At 43.2% G+C, this 19769-nt stretch overlaps 1 protein-coding gene across 1 annotated transcript in view; it reads left to right on the top strand.

Annotated features, from left to right (window-relative positions):
• Positions 1-12312, top strand: part of PPP1R14C (protein phosphatase 1 regulatory inhibitor subunit 14C) — an 88906-nt gene extending 76594 nt beyond the window's left edge. Inside the window, exon 4 of the mRNA XM_060115285.1 lies at positions 12238-12312. Coding sequence (XP_059971268.1) covers positions 12238-12312 — 75 coding nt within the window. The remainder of the gene's footprint in view (positions 1-12237) is intronic.
• Positions 12313-19769: the final 7457 nt, after the last annotated feature.

Here is a 19769-nt window from a genome sequence, read left to right as displayed (position 1 = left end):
GGTACTACCTATCATCTTAGCAATCAAAGCCTGTAAACTGATATACATCAGAGGTTCACTCAGGATGACTCAGCCTGTGGGTAGGTGGTGAAAGGCACCTTTGCATCCCAGTAGTCAGCTGGGTCATGGAAATGTCATGCCATGTGACGGTACAGAAGAAGGATGGCTAATTATTGTTTGCGCATAGGAATTGACCAGAGCTTTCAAAAAGGCTGGCCTGCTCTGTTGTTCGTCCTGTGTTGGTGGTAGGAAGGCAGGTTCTCCTTCTTTGCTTTGGTGTCACAGTGACTGCATCTTACTTTTCTGACGGGCTTTGGTGACGGCCACTGTCAGCTCATCCTACTCACATCAGTCCTCTATCCATTTAACATCTTAACCTGTCGTTTAAAACGTTGTTCAGTTTATGTGTACATGGAAGTACTCCCAGCCCCTGATCACGGAACTGACTGCAGCAGAGAGAAAATATAAACTGGGAGAGGCTGGGTCAGTGACTGGAGGAGGCATGGCTTTGGCATTTTGCTATGTTCTCTTTATTCATTTGCTCAACAAATGTTTATTGAAATCTGTGTGCCCGTAAGTAATCTAGGGACTTAGGGTAGTGAGTATGTGATTGTTAGAAACAATCTCTTAGAAGGACACAGCCAACTATGGTGAGAATGTCAATGCTCAAAGAATATTAAGATAGGAATAGAAGGACAGAAATGCCAGGGTGTCGGCTTATCCCATGGTTCTCTAAGTTAGGAACCAGTTGCTTAATGGAGAGTGATCTTAGGGGATCTGTACTTTGCTAGAAAAAGCAGAAGAGGCGGGCTACATGCAGGGAAATCTTTTCATCTGGCCTCTCATGGGGTTTCCTCAAAAACGACTGCAGTTTTGGGCTGAGATGAGCAACAGAACTTAAATGTGAGATTAATGAGTTGAAATCTACCCTTTGAAAGCTGTCACCTTCAGAACGATGTTTCTGAAAAGTGAGAATTGGGAAATTGCAAAGAAAGACCCAACTCAATGAGAATGATATTCTAATGGGTGGAGCCATTGGTGATGAGAGCCTAATTATGTCTTAGTGTAATTAGACAGGTAAATAATAAAGAGTTGGGATTTATTAGCCAGAAACATGGGAAGCTTTACCTATGGCCCAAAGGATTTTAGTCCCAGTATGTCAGTTGCTCACACACGTTCATTAGGCCTCCTCTGACCAGGGAAGAGGAGCCAGGATGTGCTGGAGCTGGCATTTGGACACATTTTGAGTCGGCATCCTGTGCTCTGTCTACTTCTCACTGCCTTTCTCTTAATTCTTACTAGGTGAGCACAAGCTCTACTTTGGACTTTGGAGTATTTATAAATCTGATTATGATTGTCTTTATTGAGGAAAAATCAACCTGAAATATTAGGAAAGCTAATCATGGAGCAAAACTCCGCATTTATTTCCTGGTCTTATTCAGCACTCTGCAGTGTTAGGGAATGGTCTACAAGACCATCCTCACTTCTGACACCAATTGCATGCAAGCTCCAAGGTCCCCAAGACCATACTCATGTTTGACTATTTGCTAGAAGGACCCACAGAACTCACTTAAAGTCGACATACTCACGGTTAAGTTTTATTACAGTGAAAGGCTACAGATTAAAATCAGCCAAGGGGAGAGATATGTGGGACAGAATCCAAGAAGTTCAAATGCAGAGCCTCAGGCTGTTCTCTCCCAGTGGTGTCATGGACAGTGTTGATTCCCTCAGCTGTGATGTGTGTGTTATGCACAGAGTAGCCAATGAGGGAAGCTCACCTGATCCTGGGGGTCCAGTGTTTTTACTGGGACCTGGTCACGTAGACATGGTTGACGGTGCGTGTAGCTAACCTCAGTCTCCAGACCCTGGGGATATAGAGCTGATACCACATGACCTGAAGTGTCCCCACCACGGAAATCACACTGTTAGACTCTCTTGCATGGCCCAAGGTCCCCGGGTAAACAAAGGCACTTTTATCAGGGAGGCATTCCAAGGATTTAGAGCTTGCCACCTGGGATTCTAGGGCAAAGACCAGACCTCCTTTAGGGCAAGGTTAAATTCTTTACTACACTCTTAGAAGCAGGATGACCATGAGAATAATGATAATGATGATGACAACAGTAATTGCAATAAAACATTAGGAAAGAAGAAAGAGATGCCATTATAGGAAGAACAACATGCATCTTGCCTTTTTGAAGGCTTCCCCCCTCTGACCTCTCCCCACCAATAAATTAATGATTGTTATCTTATAAAAGACTTGGTGGAGGAGGTACAGGCTTTGAAGGGCAGTGGACCTTTAAATGGTTGGCATTTTCCAGTGATTGATTGTGATTTTATGGCCTTTTCTTTTTCCATTAAATTCAGAATGAATGATCATGTTTTAAAAGCTGATCAACCCTATATTAAAAAGAGCTTTACATTCTTTTGTGTTTAGACTTAAATGGACAGAAGAAAAAATATGTGTTAAAGACAATTTGACACATGACTTTTGGATTTCTATATCTTTAGCAAAGGGAGTCACAATCAAAGAAGCAAGTCTCAAACAGTTTAGACATGGGTTTCTTTCATTTAGACAAGATTCAAGTATTTGTAGTAAATAATATTGTTCTTCATTGATAATGGGACCCATGATGAAAGTAGTTTCTTTAGTGATTATAAAGTGGGAGATTATAATTTTGCTGAATTTATTCCATTGATTATTTACTGTGGTTGGATTACTTATGTGGACCTTATGTTGAGGGAATTGCAAGTGTACAGATTGTGAGAAACCCATTAGTAAGCGAAGGAAGAATTAAATGCCAGTAAGGTTGAATCTGGTGAGGGCAAATGAACTGTTCTGCTGCATATAAACCAAGGTTAGAATTTGGATACAAAATAAATTAATCTAAAAGCAGTGGTCTGAATCTCTAAAATAGATTAATGGGACTGCTCTCACCACCAGAACAAATTAATCTTTAATAGTGGGTAGTCAAGAAAATAAATAGAAAAGTGTCAGTGGTTTGAAGTTGAAGGCGGGGGAACCAGGATACAGGTAAGACCTTCAGGAATTCATGTTGGCAGAAGTCATTATAAGCACAGCAGGCACAAACCCTCACCCAAAGCAGATTCATAAACCTCTTTTCAGATAATGAAAAACAGGATGAGTTCTGGTGTGCCCTGTCAGCAAACGAACCTCTCTAAAGATAAACCCTCTCCCTTCCTCCCCAAAAAGCAGGGGAAGTGAAGTATTTCAGTGATGAGGGCACTTGTGGTGCTGAATAATGCCAGTGGCTGCGGGGAGCAAATCCCAGCATCACACAGGGATGGGGTCGCCCCCGAAGCTGTGTTCATCAGGGCTGATTCACTGCGTGCCCCTTTTGTCCTCCTGTGTGACCCCGATATTCAAGCCAATGAAAGTTTACGGTGTGATTTTTAAATGCTTGGCCAGTTCTCCGGGTGAGAACATTTTGCCATTTGGAACAGTTTTCACGTTGCCATCACGTTTGAAAAGAGGTACGTACTACCTACCCTTCCATTGTTCTCACGTATCTAATCTTTGTTGGATCTAGAAATTCTTCTCCTGGAGCCTGGTGACTCTAGTTCACAATACTGTATTGTATGTTTGAAAGCTGCTAAGAGAGTAGATCTTAAAAGTGTTCATCGTGGGCTTCCCTGGTGGCGCAGTGGTTGAGAGTCCTCCTGTTGATGCAGGGGACGCGGGTTCGTGCCCCGATCCCACATGCCGCGGCGCGCCTGGGCCCATGAGCCATGGCCACTGGGCCTGCGTGTCCGGAGCCTGTGCTCCGCAACGGGAGAGGCCACAACAGTGAGAGGCCCGCGTACCGCAAAAAAAAAAAAAAAAAAAAGTGTTCATCGTAAGAAAAAAATTGTAACTCTTTGTGGTGATAGATATTAACTAGAGTTACCGTCATGGTTATTTCGCAGTATATACATATGTTGAATCATCACGTCGTAGTCCTGAAAATAGTATAATGCTATATGTCAACTACATCTCAATTTTTTAAAAAAAGAAATTCTTCGTTCTCCACCCGATCACTGCTTGCCTGATTCCCATGTCATCTGTTGAATGTCAAGCTTTTGGGAAGAAGCGTCGGGTAGCTATGTAGAATGTGCGCGAAGTGACTTATTTGCTGTCGTTTGACAGTGAGGCTCAGGGCCAGCTGTGAATGTGCATTTTTAGGAAATGACTAGTGCATGGATAGGGGTGACAAAGAGGAGGCAGTACACGGGGAAGCTGCTGACCCCCCTGCATCCCAGCCTTCGGAACCCTCCCCTGCTGTTTCTCTTCACCCAGTCGGTACTCCGTGTAAGGGGTGGGTGGTATTTTTCTGGCAGGTAGGTAGAGCATCCAGCGTTCTGCTAGGTGCCGATATTCGGAGCTTGCAGGATCTACACAATCACTGTGGTTGGTGGCACCGTTCACCGAGCTGCGGTTTTAAGCATTTCTTTGGAAAGTCCTTTTGTCAGGAAATACTTCGAATCAAAGGGCTACTGCATAATATCCATTTATCTTGTTTATCTTTTCCAGTGACTTGAAATGCTTGAAAGAACATGAGTGCAGTTTAATCATGCACAGAGCAGCGTCTTGCAGTGATACCCTGGTTTCTCCTTTTCCCCCTTTCCGTTGGACCCATCTTCCTTAAAGCAGAGCAGTGACATCACTGAGTGTAACGGATGAATCACTTCACTGTGAGCGGCTAGGGAAGGTCCCAGACGCCTGCCTATGGTGTTAATTACAAATGCTCATCCATCTGCCGCCGCTGGCGCAGACCCCAGCAGGCAGGAGGGAGTGGCAGCTGAAAGCCACGGGACCCAGGAGGGATCCGGGACAAGAGCTCAGACAGAGTGTGGCCACTGCGAGGCCATGCCCTATGCCAGCGCCACACGGCCAAAACCCCAGAGCGAGGAGGGACCTTGTGTGCTCAGGATACTGCCAGCCCCCTTCAGAAGTGTACTTTGGCTTCTCTCTCTTAGGAGTCTCTCCGTAAATCAGGTGGCTGCATGTCATATAAAGTCAGGTTTACAGGGTCACTGGAAATGTTCCTTTTCTTTCTGTTGCTTCTTTGATCTCTTCTGTAGGTGTGTGCGCGCGCACATGCCTCCCTGACCCCTCCACCCCCAGCATCCTAGGCTCCGCTCTTCTCCAAGTGCTTTTCCTTTTCCCTAACTCCCCCAGGTGACCTAATGTTCCAGGGCTGAAAGGAGAACCTCTAGAACCTTCCTCCATGGTAGCTGGAGCCAGTTGATACTTTGTACAATTCCACCCTCCCCCATTGATATACAAAGATTCTCGGGTTGCCTCTCTCTGCTACTTCACTTTAATGCCTCAGCTGTATGAATTAATTGCTTCATACACACATTTCTTTACTTTGCAAACCTTTGCTGAGCACCTCCTGTGTATTAAGCTCCACGCTAGGAAAACAAAGAGGAGTTGGATCCTTGCAACCAAGTAGGAGTGACAAGTGTGCACATGAATTATCTTATATGCTTTTTAACTATATAAATGATACTTTGCAAGTTTTCTCCTTCAGCCTGCTTATTGTGCCCAGCATGAGATTTGTGAGATTTGTCCATGTTGATACAGGAGGCTCTAGTTTATTCATTTTTATTGCATTCCTCTGCAGTAACATTTTAAAAAGTGTGTATAGTCATCTTTATTATAATTCATGAATACATTAGAAACCGACATGGATCTCTTTAGTAAGACGTCTAGATTCTCATGGGCATCTGCTTTCCACTTGTTAGAAAGTCCTCTGTTTGTTTGAGAATGGTAAAAAAGGCCAGTATCTTAGTGTCATTGTGACAAGTCTTCACCTCATAGGAAACCTGAAAGGGTCGCCGGGCCTCCCAGGTCCTGAGACTATACTGTCTTAGCAGACCTGCCCACACTCAAGTGTCTTCTGGAATTCCTTATAAATTTCAGTGGGCGGGCTCCCCTGGTGGCGCAGTGGTTGAGAGTTCTCCTGCCGATGCAGGGGACACGGGTTCGTGCCCCGGTCCGGGAAGATCCCATGTGCCGTGGAGCGGCTGGGCCCGTGAGCCATGGCCGCTGAGTCTGCGCACCCGGAGCCTGTGCTCCTCAGCGGGAGAGGCCGCAACAGTGAGAGACCCGCGTACTGCAAAAAAAAAAAAAAAAAATTTCAGTGAGCACCTGGGCAACAGAACATTCTATTACTCTGCTGGCTTTTAAGGTGCAGTTCCAAGGTTAAATAATTGTACCCAAACTTAACATTTTCAAACTGTCCAGGCTTATCTTCCAAAAATAGTGTATTATTCACTTTACCAACTCTCCTTGCCAAGTAAAGGACCCCAAAGCATTAAGTGTTAACTGCAAAGAAGTTAGGCGAGGCTTCTCTTCTCTCCCCAAATCAAGTTTTTTGGAATCCCAGGAGAATGCAAGTACTGCAAATGCAGGGCAACAGTCTTTCCTGAAAAAAGCAATAACATTCTTATGTATTAATATACTATAATACACTTATCCTCTCTTCTGCTGATACTCACTTAGGCTGTCTTTATTCACAGACAACATGATTGTCTATGTAGAAAATCCAATAGAGTGTACAAAAAAGTTACTAGAACTAATAAGTGAGTTCAGCAAGCTTGCAAGATACAAGATAAATATTTAAAAATCTATTGTATTTCTATATACTAGCAGCAAACAATGTAAAATTGAAATAAATGGATACCAGTCACAATAACATAAATATTAAATATTGAATACTTAGGAATAAATCTGACAGGAGATGTGTAATATTTGTACACTGAAAACCACAAAATGTTGCTTAAACCAGACTTAGATGGGTGTAGAGATATACCATTTTCATGGGTGAGAAGATTCATTCTTGTTAAGATGTCAGTTCTCTCCAAATTGATCTATAGATTTAATGCAGTCTCAGTGAGAACCCTGCAGGTTTTTATTGGTAGGCATTTACAAGCTAAATAATTCTAAAATTATTAAGGAAATTTAAAGGACCTAGAATAGTTTTGAAAAAGATTAATAAATTTGGCTGATTAACATTACCTGATTTTAGGACTTCTTGTAAAAATCTATACTTATCAAGACTGTGGTATTGGTGTAAGGACAGACACATAAATAGATCAATGACCCAGCCATTCCACTCCTAGGTATTTACCCAAAATAAATGGAAGCATATCTCATACAAAGACTTGTACATGATGTTTTACCAACTTTATCTGTAATAGCCCCAAACTGGGAGTAACTCAAATTTCCATCAACAGGTGAATGGGTAAACAAATTGTGATACTTCTCTAAAGTGGCATGCCACTTGGCAGTAAAAAAGAAATGAACTATTAATACATGCAACAGTATCACTGATCCTCAAAACAATTTTGCTGAGCTAAAGAAGCCAGACTAAAAAGTATATAGTGTTACAATTCAGTTTATAGAAAACTCAAGAAAAATGCAAACTCATCTACAGTGACAGAAAACAGATCAGTGTTTTCCTGGGGTAGAAGGAATAGGGGGAGGAGGGAAGGATTGCCAAGGGAAATGAAGAAACTGCTGGAGGTATTGGATAGGTCCATTATGTCCACTGTACAGATGGTATGCTCATAGTAATTTTTTTTTTTTTTTTTTTTTTTTTTTTTTGCTGTACGTGGGCCTCTCACTGTTGCGGCCTCTCCCGTTGCGGAGCACAGGCTCCGGACACGCAGGCTCAGTGGCCATGGCTCACGGGCCCAGCCGCTCCATGGCATGTGGGATCTTCCCGGACCGGGGCACGAACCCGTGTCCCCTGCATCAGCAGGCGGACTCCCAACCACTGCGCCACCAGGGAAGCCTCACTCATAGTAATTTTATACTTTAAATGTCTCTAATTTATGGCATAACAATTATATTTTAATAAAGCTGTTTACAGAAAAGTCCCTGGAATCCTTTTAGTGTTGAGAGCTTCTATCCCAACCATTCTACTGAAACTTCTCTCCTCCAGGACACAGTGGCCCCTTTCTTGCCTAATCCAATAGCTCTGTCTTTGACTGATTCAACCTCTCATCAGCAATTCCTTCTGTTGGCTTTAACCGCACACTTTCTTCACAATATTGTAAATCAACTATACTTCAATTTAAAAAAATTTTAAACATTTTAAAAATAAAGTAAAACAGCACAGTTTCTTGAGTTCTCCCCTATGTCATTGGTTCTTCTTTTTAAGGTGTCCTTTGCTGGCTCCAACTCTTTTGCCAGATCTCACTTGTTAGAGGGCCTCTGGCCTTGGTTTTGGCCTTTTCTTCCTCTCTATGTACACTTTCCTCTAAAGTTTTCTCAGCTGGTTTTGTGATCCCAAGTATTGTCATCTTGTGCTGTTCAATAGAATTTTCCAAGATGATGGAAAAATCCTATATCTGCATTGTCCAATGTGGTAGCCACTAGATGTATATGGTTATTCAGTACTTGAAATGTGGCTACTGTGACCAAGGAAGTGAATTTTAATTTTTATTTATTTTAATTAGTTTAAATTGAAATAGCCACATGTGGTTAGGGGCTGCTGTATTGAATAGCCTGGGTCTAGATCGTTGTGTTTAAAAACTGTGGGTGGTAACCATTAAGTGGTCTTGACCTGTATTTTTTTCAAAATATGAAATAGGATAGAAAATATCTTACATGTAGTAAGAGTTATGTTTTTACATAAAACTTGTTTCCTTCTTGCATCTCTGTGTACTAGGTTGCTACAACCATGGATAGATCACATAGAGATTTTTAGGGTTTTTTGTTTGTTTTTGTTTTTAGGTGAAAGCCACTGATCTAGATGCTGGTGATGCCCCTATTTATGTCTTCAGCCATGAGCTGAGACCTGAAGTTACATTTATCTGACTTCTTGACATTTACCCTCAGGTACCTACTAGGCAACTCAAGTCTGTAAACTTGTTGTTTTTTTCCTCCCGTTATCCCCCATCTCAGAAATCATCACCACCCTTCTGCCAGTGTTCTGCTAAGGATCAGTGACCTTAATTTCCTTTGTTCCTGTTCCTGTTCCCTGCACCTACTCCCACTTTCAGTCCAGCAGCAAGGTCTAGGCTCTGCCTCTGAAATGGATCTCAGATCTACCCATTTATTTCCATTTTGGCTTTCATGGACTTACTCTAAGCCACTGGCATCCCTTGCCTGGACCATTGCAACAGCTCCAAACTGATCTCTCTTTCACTCTTGTCTTCATAAAACTCATTCTCCACATAGCAGCCAAAGGGATCTTTTAAAACCCTAAACCAGACGATGTTGCTTCTCTACTTAAAGCCTCTAGTGGTCTTCCATTACACCGAGGATACTCCCTCGTGGCCTTACTGTGGCCTACAAGGCCCTGGTGAGCTAACCCTCGCACCTCCAGCGTGGCGCCCATCATGCTCACCTGGCCTTTCTGCACCAGGAACACCCACTTCCTTGCCTGCTTCTCTGCAATGACTGCACACGTGCCATGACCCAGACCCCAGATCTTCTTCAAGCTGGCTCTCTTTATTAATTCAAGTTTCAACTCAGAAGTCATTTCTTCAGAGGGGCAGTCCTTCTTTGACTAAATTAGTGTTCCCAACCCAAGTCCAAGTGATCTGTTTTGGAAGTGAATGAGATATGTTGTTACTTATATGAAGTATTTTTGACTAATATAAGCCAAGACCCATCAGTCAGTATTTCTGATTAGAGATCCTTGAATCTTCTTTGAGAATCATCTGTGATCAACAGAATCCTTCTGTGCAAGTGGTGTGTTATCAAGTTTCTCTCTGAAGAATCAATATTGGTCTTGCTATTTTTTAACTTAGCTGAGCATCTCATTATGCAAATTTATTGAGTGGTTTAAAATATGTACAATACAGTTATATTAAGTTATAGACATATAAATTGCATTAATATAAAACTTAAAATTAGAGATTTTCATTAATGTCAATATATCATAAATATAAGCTGCATTATTTAAACTTTTTAATCACTGAGATTTATGTACAGCATGACCAATTTTTGGAGAAAATTTGAATTTGATTTAGATTACCAAATCGCTTTTCTCTTGAAGAAGAAAGGTCTGTAGTTTAGGGTACATTATTCCTTATGTGATTTTAGTCTTTATTTTTATAATGGTCTTTGTGAAAAATATGTTATTAAAATAGTGCAGAAATATGACCAGAGTTAAGATAAATGATAAGGTTTGTGATTTTGACCTTTGCTTCAAAAAAAAAAAAAAAAAAGGAAAGGAAAACTACACTCCAGTGCTGAAATTTTCACAGCAGTCATTTGAGTAACAGATTGCAAAAACAATGAAATTAAAACTGTATGCTCAGTATCCTATGTATTGTTTAAACCACATGGTAAAGGGGGCAACAGGAAATGCATTTAACTTTACAAAATGAACATTGAATATTAGTGGGGAAATTTGACATTATTTCATCCTAGAAAGTTCTTAAATTAGATAAAAGTAGTATTCAGAAAACTAAAATAGGGTGTCATTTTACCTCCCGTGTATTCCATTGTGTCCAAGTTCAGAAACAGTGGTGATTAAAATGTTTATATCCTTTGACCTACTACTGGTTAGCTCTCCAAAGGGAATAATCCAAATTGCAGAGAGAGATTTATACTCAAAGATGTTAACTGTGGCATTATTTATAATTTTGAAAAGCCAGGAACCAACCAAATATCCAGTGATGGAGGAATTAAGCAGACTGTAGAATGTCCATATAATAAAGGACCGTATAACCATTAAAATTAATTTTTAAAAAGACTAATGTTGTGGGGAAAAGCCTTGACATAATGCTAAGTGAAAAAAAGATATACAGTATGATCTTAATTAGGTAAAAATAATTTCCATAGAAGAAAATATGTTAGTAGTGGTTCATTCTGCAGAGTAATTGTTGCTGGTTTGTATTTTCTAGGTTTTCTAGAAAAAGCACATGTTATTTTTATAATAGCAAAAAGATTTTTTAAAAAAGAAATCGTGGTGGCTAATAAAAATACTAACTATTTAAGCATATTGTGTTTTAAAGCTGGAGAGAAGCACAGGGATCATTTAGTCTGGGTGCTATGACTAGGGGCTGTAATTGGTAGGCAAGATTGTCTGAGAGCTGTTTTTCAGAGGCCGAGAAGGAAAGGAAGTCTCCTTAGTGTTTTTGCTCTGGGATGCCCCTACTGTGCACAGTTCCGTCGTGCACTGGCTGTCCTTTGCTGATCAGAAAGTCTGACTGGCTGTCAACTTTGCTTCAACAAATATAAAAAAGGAGGACAAAGTAATTGTTATCTAATAAATGTGACATTTGGTAGGCAAAAACTTTCTAATACATGAGGCAACAATGAAAGATTGCTGAGGGTTTAAAGTGGGAAGCATTCTAGGTTGTCCTTTATTTAATCTTTGGGTTTTCATCCATGAGTAGTCATGACATCATTTTAGTGGGTCTCCCCCAGCATTACCTTTTAAATGAAATTAGAACAGAATAGGAACGATAGGGTGCATGGCATATAGTAAGTATTCATTCTTTAAATTCTTACTTCAGGTATGTTTTTGTACGTACTGGGTTGTAAATGTAAACGTGTCTGTTTTTCTTTTCAAACTGTGATTTGTAGTCAAATAAAGTCAAGAGACTCTTACTGTGATCTAGACCAGTGGTTCTCAGTAATATTCTGAGACCAGAAGCATAGGTGTCACCTGGGAGCTAGTTAGAAATGCAAATTCTCAGGCCGCACCCCAGACCTACTGAGTCAGTAACTCTGGGAGTGGGCCCAGCACTCTTTGGTTTATATACTAAGGTCCCCCCCAACCGGTGATTCTGATGTGCACTCAAATTTGAAGACCACTGGTCTAGCCTTGCTATTTCAGGTGTGGTCCAGAGACTAACGCTGGCATCACTTGGCAGCCAGTTGGAAATGCAAAATCTTCAGCCCCAACCAGACCTACTCATTCAGAGTCTACATGCTCCCCAGGTGATTTGTATGCACGGATGAAAGATTTAATAAAGGTTGGGAGGAATTGATCTAAACCACATAGGCCTTCAGGGGCCAAGTGGTTAATGTCAGTGAGTAAAGGCAGCTTGGTTTTCTCTCTAAAGAGTACAACAGTGAGAAAGCAGGATGGTGTGAAGGTTAAGCATCTGCATTTGTTTAAAAATGTCCTATATTGTACCAGTTGAGTTAACACACCCAACTAAGCTCATCAACCGTTAACTGCAGTTGACATCAAAGACTTCAAGGAGATGTTAAACCCAAATGTTAATAGTGTGACCCCCTCATAATAACTTCTTCTGATCTCTTAGGAATTTATCAAGGAGCTGCTCTCCCGGATAAGAGGCATGAGGAGACTGAGCCCCCCACAGAAGAAGACTGTATAATTCCGGACGAGGTGGAGCTCTCCTGGAGACCCAAGAAGGGATTTCGACTTCACGAAGACTTTTATTAAAGAATAGTTGTCCTTATGAGCAACTTTTTTGGGGGTAGGGAGGGGTGGTATCTATTAGACATTTATTCAAGAACGTTACTTTTTTGTTGTTGTTTTTAAAGGTTTTGTTGGTGTAATATTTTAATAGCGAAGACATCACCACTCTGGTTTCAGCCCAACCAGGGATTAACATACCAGGCAGACACACAGGGCTGGGCTGGGCCAGGCATCTTCTTGGAGAAACCAGATGTTTAGGACCTAGCTATACAGGGATGATGGTTTTCTTAGACGTTTTTCTTAAGTTGTACATTTGACTCAGAAGTTGAATTTCTCGTGCTTGTATATATCTTCAGGCAACTAAGTTAACATATTGATGTGAGTTTTATTTCACATTGATGGAATAAACTTGTGGTTGTCCTTTCATTGGAGGTCACGGCATGTGTGTTTTCAAGAGGCCACAAGGTATTCTTTGTGTGAGTGCTAGAGACCTTCAACATTCACTTTATGCACCAAAGTGAAAGAATTCAGTGTATCCGTTATTTTAAAGAGCTACACTACAACAACGTGGAGTTGGTCAAGGGCTTAATTTATGGACTCTGTGTCATTTTGTTAATCGGATGCTTTGCCAGGTTATGTACTTATTGCCTCATTTGTGGTATTATTCAAGTTTTCTGAACCCTTTCTTTGAACGTTTATTCAGATTTCTAGAGAAATGCCCACGCTACCTGAGTGGTGTTTTGCAGTGGAACAAGGAAGCGCCCTGTAGCAATTCATTCTCTGCTTTCAACCAAATACTATGTATTATTCTCTCTCCATGAAAGCAGGTCATAAGGAAGTGAGCAGATTAAGTTTCTTCCTCCTTAGAAGTAGTCTGGTCACTTCGGTTCCCCCGGCAGCATCAGACCAGGGCGGGGTGAGCTGAGTGATGAGCAGGTGTAAAAGGGAGAAAGCCTCACCTCCTCTCAAGAAAGTGGATACAGGAGCATTTGCTGGTTTGGAAGTGTGGTGGAGATTTCATTTCTGGCTTCTCTCAGTGGCATGTGGTGAGGACTCTGGCCCTAATTGTGCACCCTGATCCCTTTGCTTGGAGCGGAGCCTGGGATGCCTGCCCTGCCCCTCTCAGTTCTATACCAGCTCCTTGGAGAAGGATCAAAATGCAGATGGATGTGGGCGGGGTCAAAGGTCAGAGGAGAAACTCTTGCTTTCCTCCAGGAGGTCCTCACTGCCTCCCCACAGAAACCCCCCATACTGTAAGGTGTCTCTAGGTGGCCCTGTCAGAGGACAGGGGTCAGGCATTTTCTATCAAGGGTGCTCTGAACATATTTTATTTTTTAAAAGAACTATGTTTGTGAATTTTATGTACACTGGCAAGCTTTTGAAAATGTATTTAATTTTGTAATGTTTACCAATGATTTATTTACAAGCTATTTACGCAAATAAATGAAGCTGCTTACAATTCTGCTTACGTGTTTGCCTTGGAAAAAACAACATTGACATGATGATTTCACTTTGTCAGATGCTCTGCAGACAAGGGTACCAAGCACCTATATCTAGCTTTTCATTTTCAGGTCTTTTGTCATTTGATCCTAGACCTCACCTGAGGTGTCTCCAGATCAGGCAGTGAAAGCAAAGGGGCCGGGACACATCCCCGGCTTGAGAAGGAAACAGAAAGTGACTCTGTGCCCTTGGCCCTGCCTGCCTTCTAGTCCAACCCTCTCTCAGGCCATGCCCCTTGCATTTCACTAAAACTCCCTTTTACCCATCTGGTGTAAATCCTCAAGATTTCAGATTACTCAGATATTCCAATTATTGTTAGAAAGCCATGCACCCTGTGAGTACAGAAAAATCAGAATTTGCAGGACTTCTGTTAGGCTTGACCAGCCCAAGTTACGGTCTTCAGAGGAAATAAGGGTTAACTTTTCCTCCAAAGGCCTCTGACGCTCCCACATCACACGTTGCCTGCCTTTCCTCCCTGCCCTTGCTCAGGGGCTGGCGTCCCCTGACTCCCCTGAGCGCTCAAGCCACAAGCTTGGGGTGTCTGGAAGGTTCTCTGTATTTTTTTTCCTCCAAAGCTTTGCTAAAACTATTGCCTGGGTCTGGAACACACTCTCCACCAACAGGCTCTCTCTGGAGAGCTGGATTGGACCCCTCCTAAGTGTGTGCGCAGCTTCGTGGCATGTCTCCACGGTATTACTACTGGCTATTCCCCTGTTATCTCTTCTGTTCGACTCTAGGATCCTTGAGGTTAGAACTGGGTCTTATAAATCAAGCCCCTGGTGTTTGCCAACTGAATAAATAAGATAAAAGATTCTTCAAGAAAACTCAAACTCATCAGCTAGGAGAGTGATTCTTAGACCTGAGTGTACGTTTGAATCACCTGGGAAGCTTTAAAAACAGCGGATGCCTAGACCCCAGTCCTGACCAACTTAATCGGAATTTGTACGAGCAGAGCTTAGGCATTTTTTAAGGTCCCCAGGTTGAGCGGCCCTGGGCCACTGGGTCATTCTTGTGTAGTCTGATCACGTGGCATCCTGCTTGTGCTGTCACGGCAGCTGGCAGCTGTGAAGTAAGCACGTTATCTATTTCTCCTTGTGTTTTCTACTGGAGGGGAATTAAAGCACAGCACTAGGGAACGGACTCCAAAGTATCCGACTTCTGGCCCAGTGATCGCTCGAACACTGGGGAATCTAAGTTTAAACTTTACGGAGTGGTGTCCATTTACAACAATCATAATAATAGTTCCCATTTCTTGATCATTGTGCTAAGTGCTTACCTGCCTTATCTCATTAAATCTCGACATTAATCTCATGAGGTGCATTGCATTATCCTCACTTTACAGATTAGAAAATCAACGCAGCAAGGTTAAGCAGCTTACCTGAGGTCACACAGTTACAGAGCTGAGATTCAAACCCTTTGACCATTAGGCTTATCTGCCTCTTACAGGGGTTACTCTCAGTGCCATGCACAGGAGTGAAAGCTGGGAACTCCATCTACAGTGAGCCGGGCCCCTGAGCTGGCTGGGGCGCGTGGGGAGGCTCTGTGGTCGGAGGGGTCCTCGGCCACCTGCCGGTTCTCTCTCAGTCCTGAGAACCAAGGGCTCCCGAGCTGCAGGGCAGCCACGCTCTGTACTGTGGCCCCTCTGTTTCCGGGCTCTTATGCCTTCTCCCCTAACAGAAAGCTCCTGGGCTTGGCCTTAGCAGCTTGGCATGGAGCACCCTTTCATCAGTTTCCTGAGAGAACAAAATTAGGAGAAAGAGCAGCCCAGGGTAATGTGGTTTCCAGTTCTTGTAACACACAGATATTTGATTTTCATTTACAACCTGGAGTCCCCAGGAAGGACTGTGTGCTGCATGGAATCAGTTTGTCAACAGTAGGGGAGTATGTGGTTACATCTGGCTCTTTCCGAGAAGACTAAATGGTTGGGAACATGAGCCCTTTTTGAGACATGACTACCATTTCATGGAGGGGTACAGAGAAGGGGCCACAGCCAAGAGATAGCCAGCCAAGCACTAGGCCCACACCTGGAGATGCAGGTTGGAGAGCATCTGGGAGATGAGCTTGTCCTTTTCCACGGTCAGAGTGGGAGCCAGATGTTTGCCCTGTGGCTGAGTGCTGCTCCGGGCATTGCTCCACGCCCAGCCCACTGGGATTGAGCTTGTTCTTTTTGCTGCCCCTCGGGTGTTGCTCGGTGAGACGCCCAGGCCCAGAGCCACCTGTTCATGTGACTGCTGATCGACACTCCCCTGCTCCCACCTCATTTTTGCTTCTGAGTCAAAGGTGCTGGGGTTTCCCTCTGCTTCTCGGGGACCTTCCCTGAGTGTAGGCGCTTTGCGGGAGCTTCCTCCCACCCCTGTCATCCCCCTCCTTTCACCCCTGCTTTGGGCACTAGCCTCAGGACCCTTTGATGGCTCAAATGGCTTAAGGTGGCTTGGCGGGGAAGTACTGTGGGTGGGGAGGACCCCTTGTCTGTGGTCTGTCCAAAAACACAGAAGAACTCAGTGTATTTGGTAATTGGAACTTTGGGAAAGCCAGTTTCAAATTGGACACAGGGAAGACCGGTCATTTTCCACATTGCTGTTTTCTTCTTCCTTGAATTTATTTCAACCCAAAGGATCCTGGAGAGTTACTACTGAGAGCTAGTGCCGTTCCCTTTGGGATTCGGGATGGAACTAGCTATGTGTTTGTAACTTGCCTGTGAAAATCGGGTCTTCTGTGAGCAAGAAAGAACAATCCAGACTTCATGGAGTGCCCTTCCACCCCGACTCAGACACAAGGACTGGAAATGCTTCACTTCTTAAGGGTTCTGATGCCACTGTGGTATTGCTTGCCTGGGGATGAATTGTTTGTGTAAGACTGGATTGTTCTCCACCTCTCTCGGCTGTGGATGTTCTCACCACAGCACACCAGACGGGCATCTCAGTAGAGTACTGATATGAGAACGACTGCAAATTAGGTCCTGGAAATCTGTTTTTCTGGTGCTTTTATTGGCTCCATTGAATAAATAAGGCCAGATTTATCTCTGATACATATTGCCTTTGGCTTTAGGCTCTTCAAGTAGGGTGTATTTTAAATGATCTTGCTGGTTGGGGTTCACCTTGTTTTGGTGGATTCTAGAGGTAGGAAGTCCTATCAAACACGGGGATTTTAAAAAGGGCACTTTTCATGTTAGTGCTGTTGATCACATTTATACACACACACACACACACACACACACATATATTCAGTGTTATCCTTGTAAGGAGACAGTTCTACAGTCTCTCATGTTTCTGCATGTTTGTGGGCAGACATTGCCTTAGTTATGGACAAATGTTTTCAATATGTTTGTATGTGCAGCAAACAGCCTTGGAGGATAGAGATTGTTTCTCCCTCTAAAGCAAAAAGCACATGAGTTTACTGCCCATTGTAAAAGATGCAGGTTCTGGGGACTTCCTTGGTGGTCCAGTGGTTGAGACTCCACGCTTCCAATGCAGGGGGCGCGGGTTCGATCCCTAGTCGGGGAACTAAGGGAAGCCAGTGGGGCTGGTCCTGTCTCACTCACACACTGGCTCGTTCGGGAGGTGGGTTCCACCTCCCTTTCCTCTTCTGCTTTTTGTGGTGAGTTCCGCCCATAGGTTCTGAGGATCACAAGCCTTTGGTGTAGATTTAGCTTCAACAGGCTCAGCTTCACAGGTCTGCTTCAACGGCCAAAGCCTTTTGCCTAATCTGTGCATACCCAGGGCAGACAGAACACCTGGAGAAATACCTTTCCTCCTCCTTCCTCTCCCATCCCTTCTAGCATCTTGTTTAGGTCATCAAACAAGCAAACACGTGAAAGACAAGCATGTGAACACTGGTGTGCAGTGCAGAGCAAGGAGTGGAAGAAAAGTCCACACTTTATCATCCTGTCCCTGGGGAAAAAAACCGAGGGAAGGGCTTCCCTGGTGGCGCAGTGGTTGAGAGTCTGCCTGCCGATGCAGGGAACGTGGGTTCGTGCCCCGGTTCGGGAGGATCCCACATGCTGCGGAGCGGCTGGGCCCATGAGCCATGGCCGCTGGGCCTGCGCGTCCGGAGCCTGTGCTCCACAACGGGAGAGGCCACAACAGTGAGAGGCCCGCATACCACAAAAAAAAAAAAAAAAAAAAAAAAACCAAGGGAAGAAAGGATAAGAATGATGCCCTGGCCCTCAACAAACCACTTTTCTGTACATTCTTCTGTTGTTTCCTAGGTGTGCAAAGAAAGTTACTGTGTTATATTTGGGCCAGGAATTTAAATTCCATAAAATATTTTATAACTTCTAGGAGAAAGCTCTTTTTTTTTTCCTTTTAAATAAATTTATTTATTTATTTATTTTTGACTGTGTTGGGTCTTCGTTTCTGTGCAAGGGCTTTCTCTAACTGTGGCAAGCGGGGGCCACTCTTCATTGCAGTGCGCGGGCCTCTCACTGTCGCAGCCTCTGTTGTTGCAGAGCACAGGCTCCAGACGCGCAGGCTCAGTAGTTGTGGCTCACGGGCCTAGTTGCTCCACGGCACGTGGGATCTTCCCAGACCAGGCCTCGAACCCGTGTCCCCTGCATTAGCAGGCATATTCTCAACCACTGCGCCACCAGGGAAGCCCAGGAGAGAGCTCTTAATTGCTCTTTTTGCTCGTGTTTTATCATGAGTCCCATGTAATCCAAGGTGCTGCTTCGTGATTTATGATCTTTATGTGGAGGAAACGTGAAAGATACTTCATGAAGCCACTCTATAAGCAGGCTGCACATTTAATGTTCAGAACAGAAATTGCCCTTACTTAAGCAGTCTCCCACCCTTCCACCTCCCTGATATCAAGAATGACTCATCCATGTATAGGATGAACCAGACAAAGCAATATTTCTAATGAGCTGCAGACCCTGAAGGCAGAAACCCTTTAAGAGTTGAAACTCCCATTTTATTGCCAACAACAAATAGCAAACTGAATGTTAATTCAGTGGTGATCGTCTGGGGGAAAATGAGCAGAAATGAAGAGGTTTTAAACTGATAACCAATCATTAATCCAGTCAGCTCCCTCAAATACTAACTTCATTACTAAGGGGGTCATTACTTTTATGTTGTCAGTTTCAGTGAAAAGTCCTTGGGGGTTATTTATGAGTAATTGGGAAAGTAAATGTTGATGTCTGCCATGGATGTTTTATGACTAACTCTTTAGATCTTTATACGGGATTGGTTGAGTCTGGAAATTGCATTGGTTTTCCACCCAAGGCTTTGCAAGAGCTTTTATTTATTGTTTGTTTGTTTTTGTTTTATTGGAGTATAGCCGCTTTACACTGCTGTGTCATTTTATGCTGTACAGCAAAGTGAATCAGTTATATGTGTACATATATCCCCTGTTTTTTGGATTTCCTTCCCATTTAGATCACCACAGAGCACTGAGTAGAGTCCCCTGTGCTATACAGTAGAGTCTCATGACACAAGAGCTTTTAAATTACCTGTAATTGTCAGCTGGGATCTGTCTCCTCAGGAAAGTGGGTGGAGCTTGCCCACCCCGCTGTGCATTTCAGGTTTTTAAAACAATGTTGCTGCCGCCTCTGGTCTCCCCTTTCATTTTAAATGGTGGCCCTGAGGCCAAGCTATAGTGCCGCTAATTTTATTTTTTTAATGGAAATATAGTTGATTTACGATTTTGTGTTAATTTCTGCTGTACAGCAAAGTGATTCAGTCATACATAGATATATATACACATTCTTTTTAAAATTCTTTTCCAGTATGAGTTATCACATGATATTGAATATAGTTCCCTTAGTGCCACTTATTTCATAAGAAAGACTCCTATAGGAAGCAAGCTTAGGTTATTATAAGGGGTAGGGTTAGCAGCACCTACTAGAAGAGTTTTCAGCAGCTGTAGGGGGGCCCCTGGGCCCCCGCCCTCCTCCACATCACAACCCTCCACCACATT

The sequence above is a fragment of the Mesoplodon densirostris genome, chromosome 12 (assembly GCF_025265405.1).
Source record: "Mesoplodon densirostris isolate mMesDen1 chromosome 12, mMesDen1 primary haplotype, whole genome shotgun sequence".
Lineage (NCBI taxonomy): Eukaryota > Metazoa > Chordata > Mammalia > Artiodactyla > Ziphiidae > Mesoplodon > Mesoplodon densirostris.
This window is presented reverse-complemented; position numbering and strand designations above follow the sequence as displayed.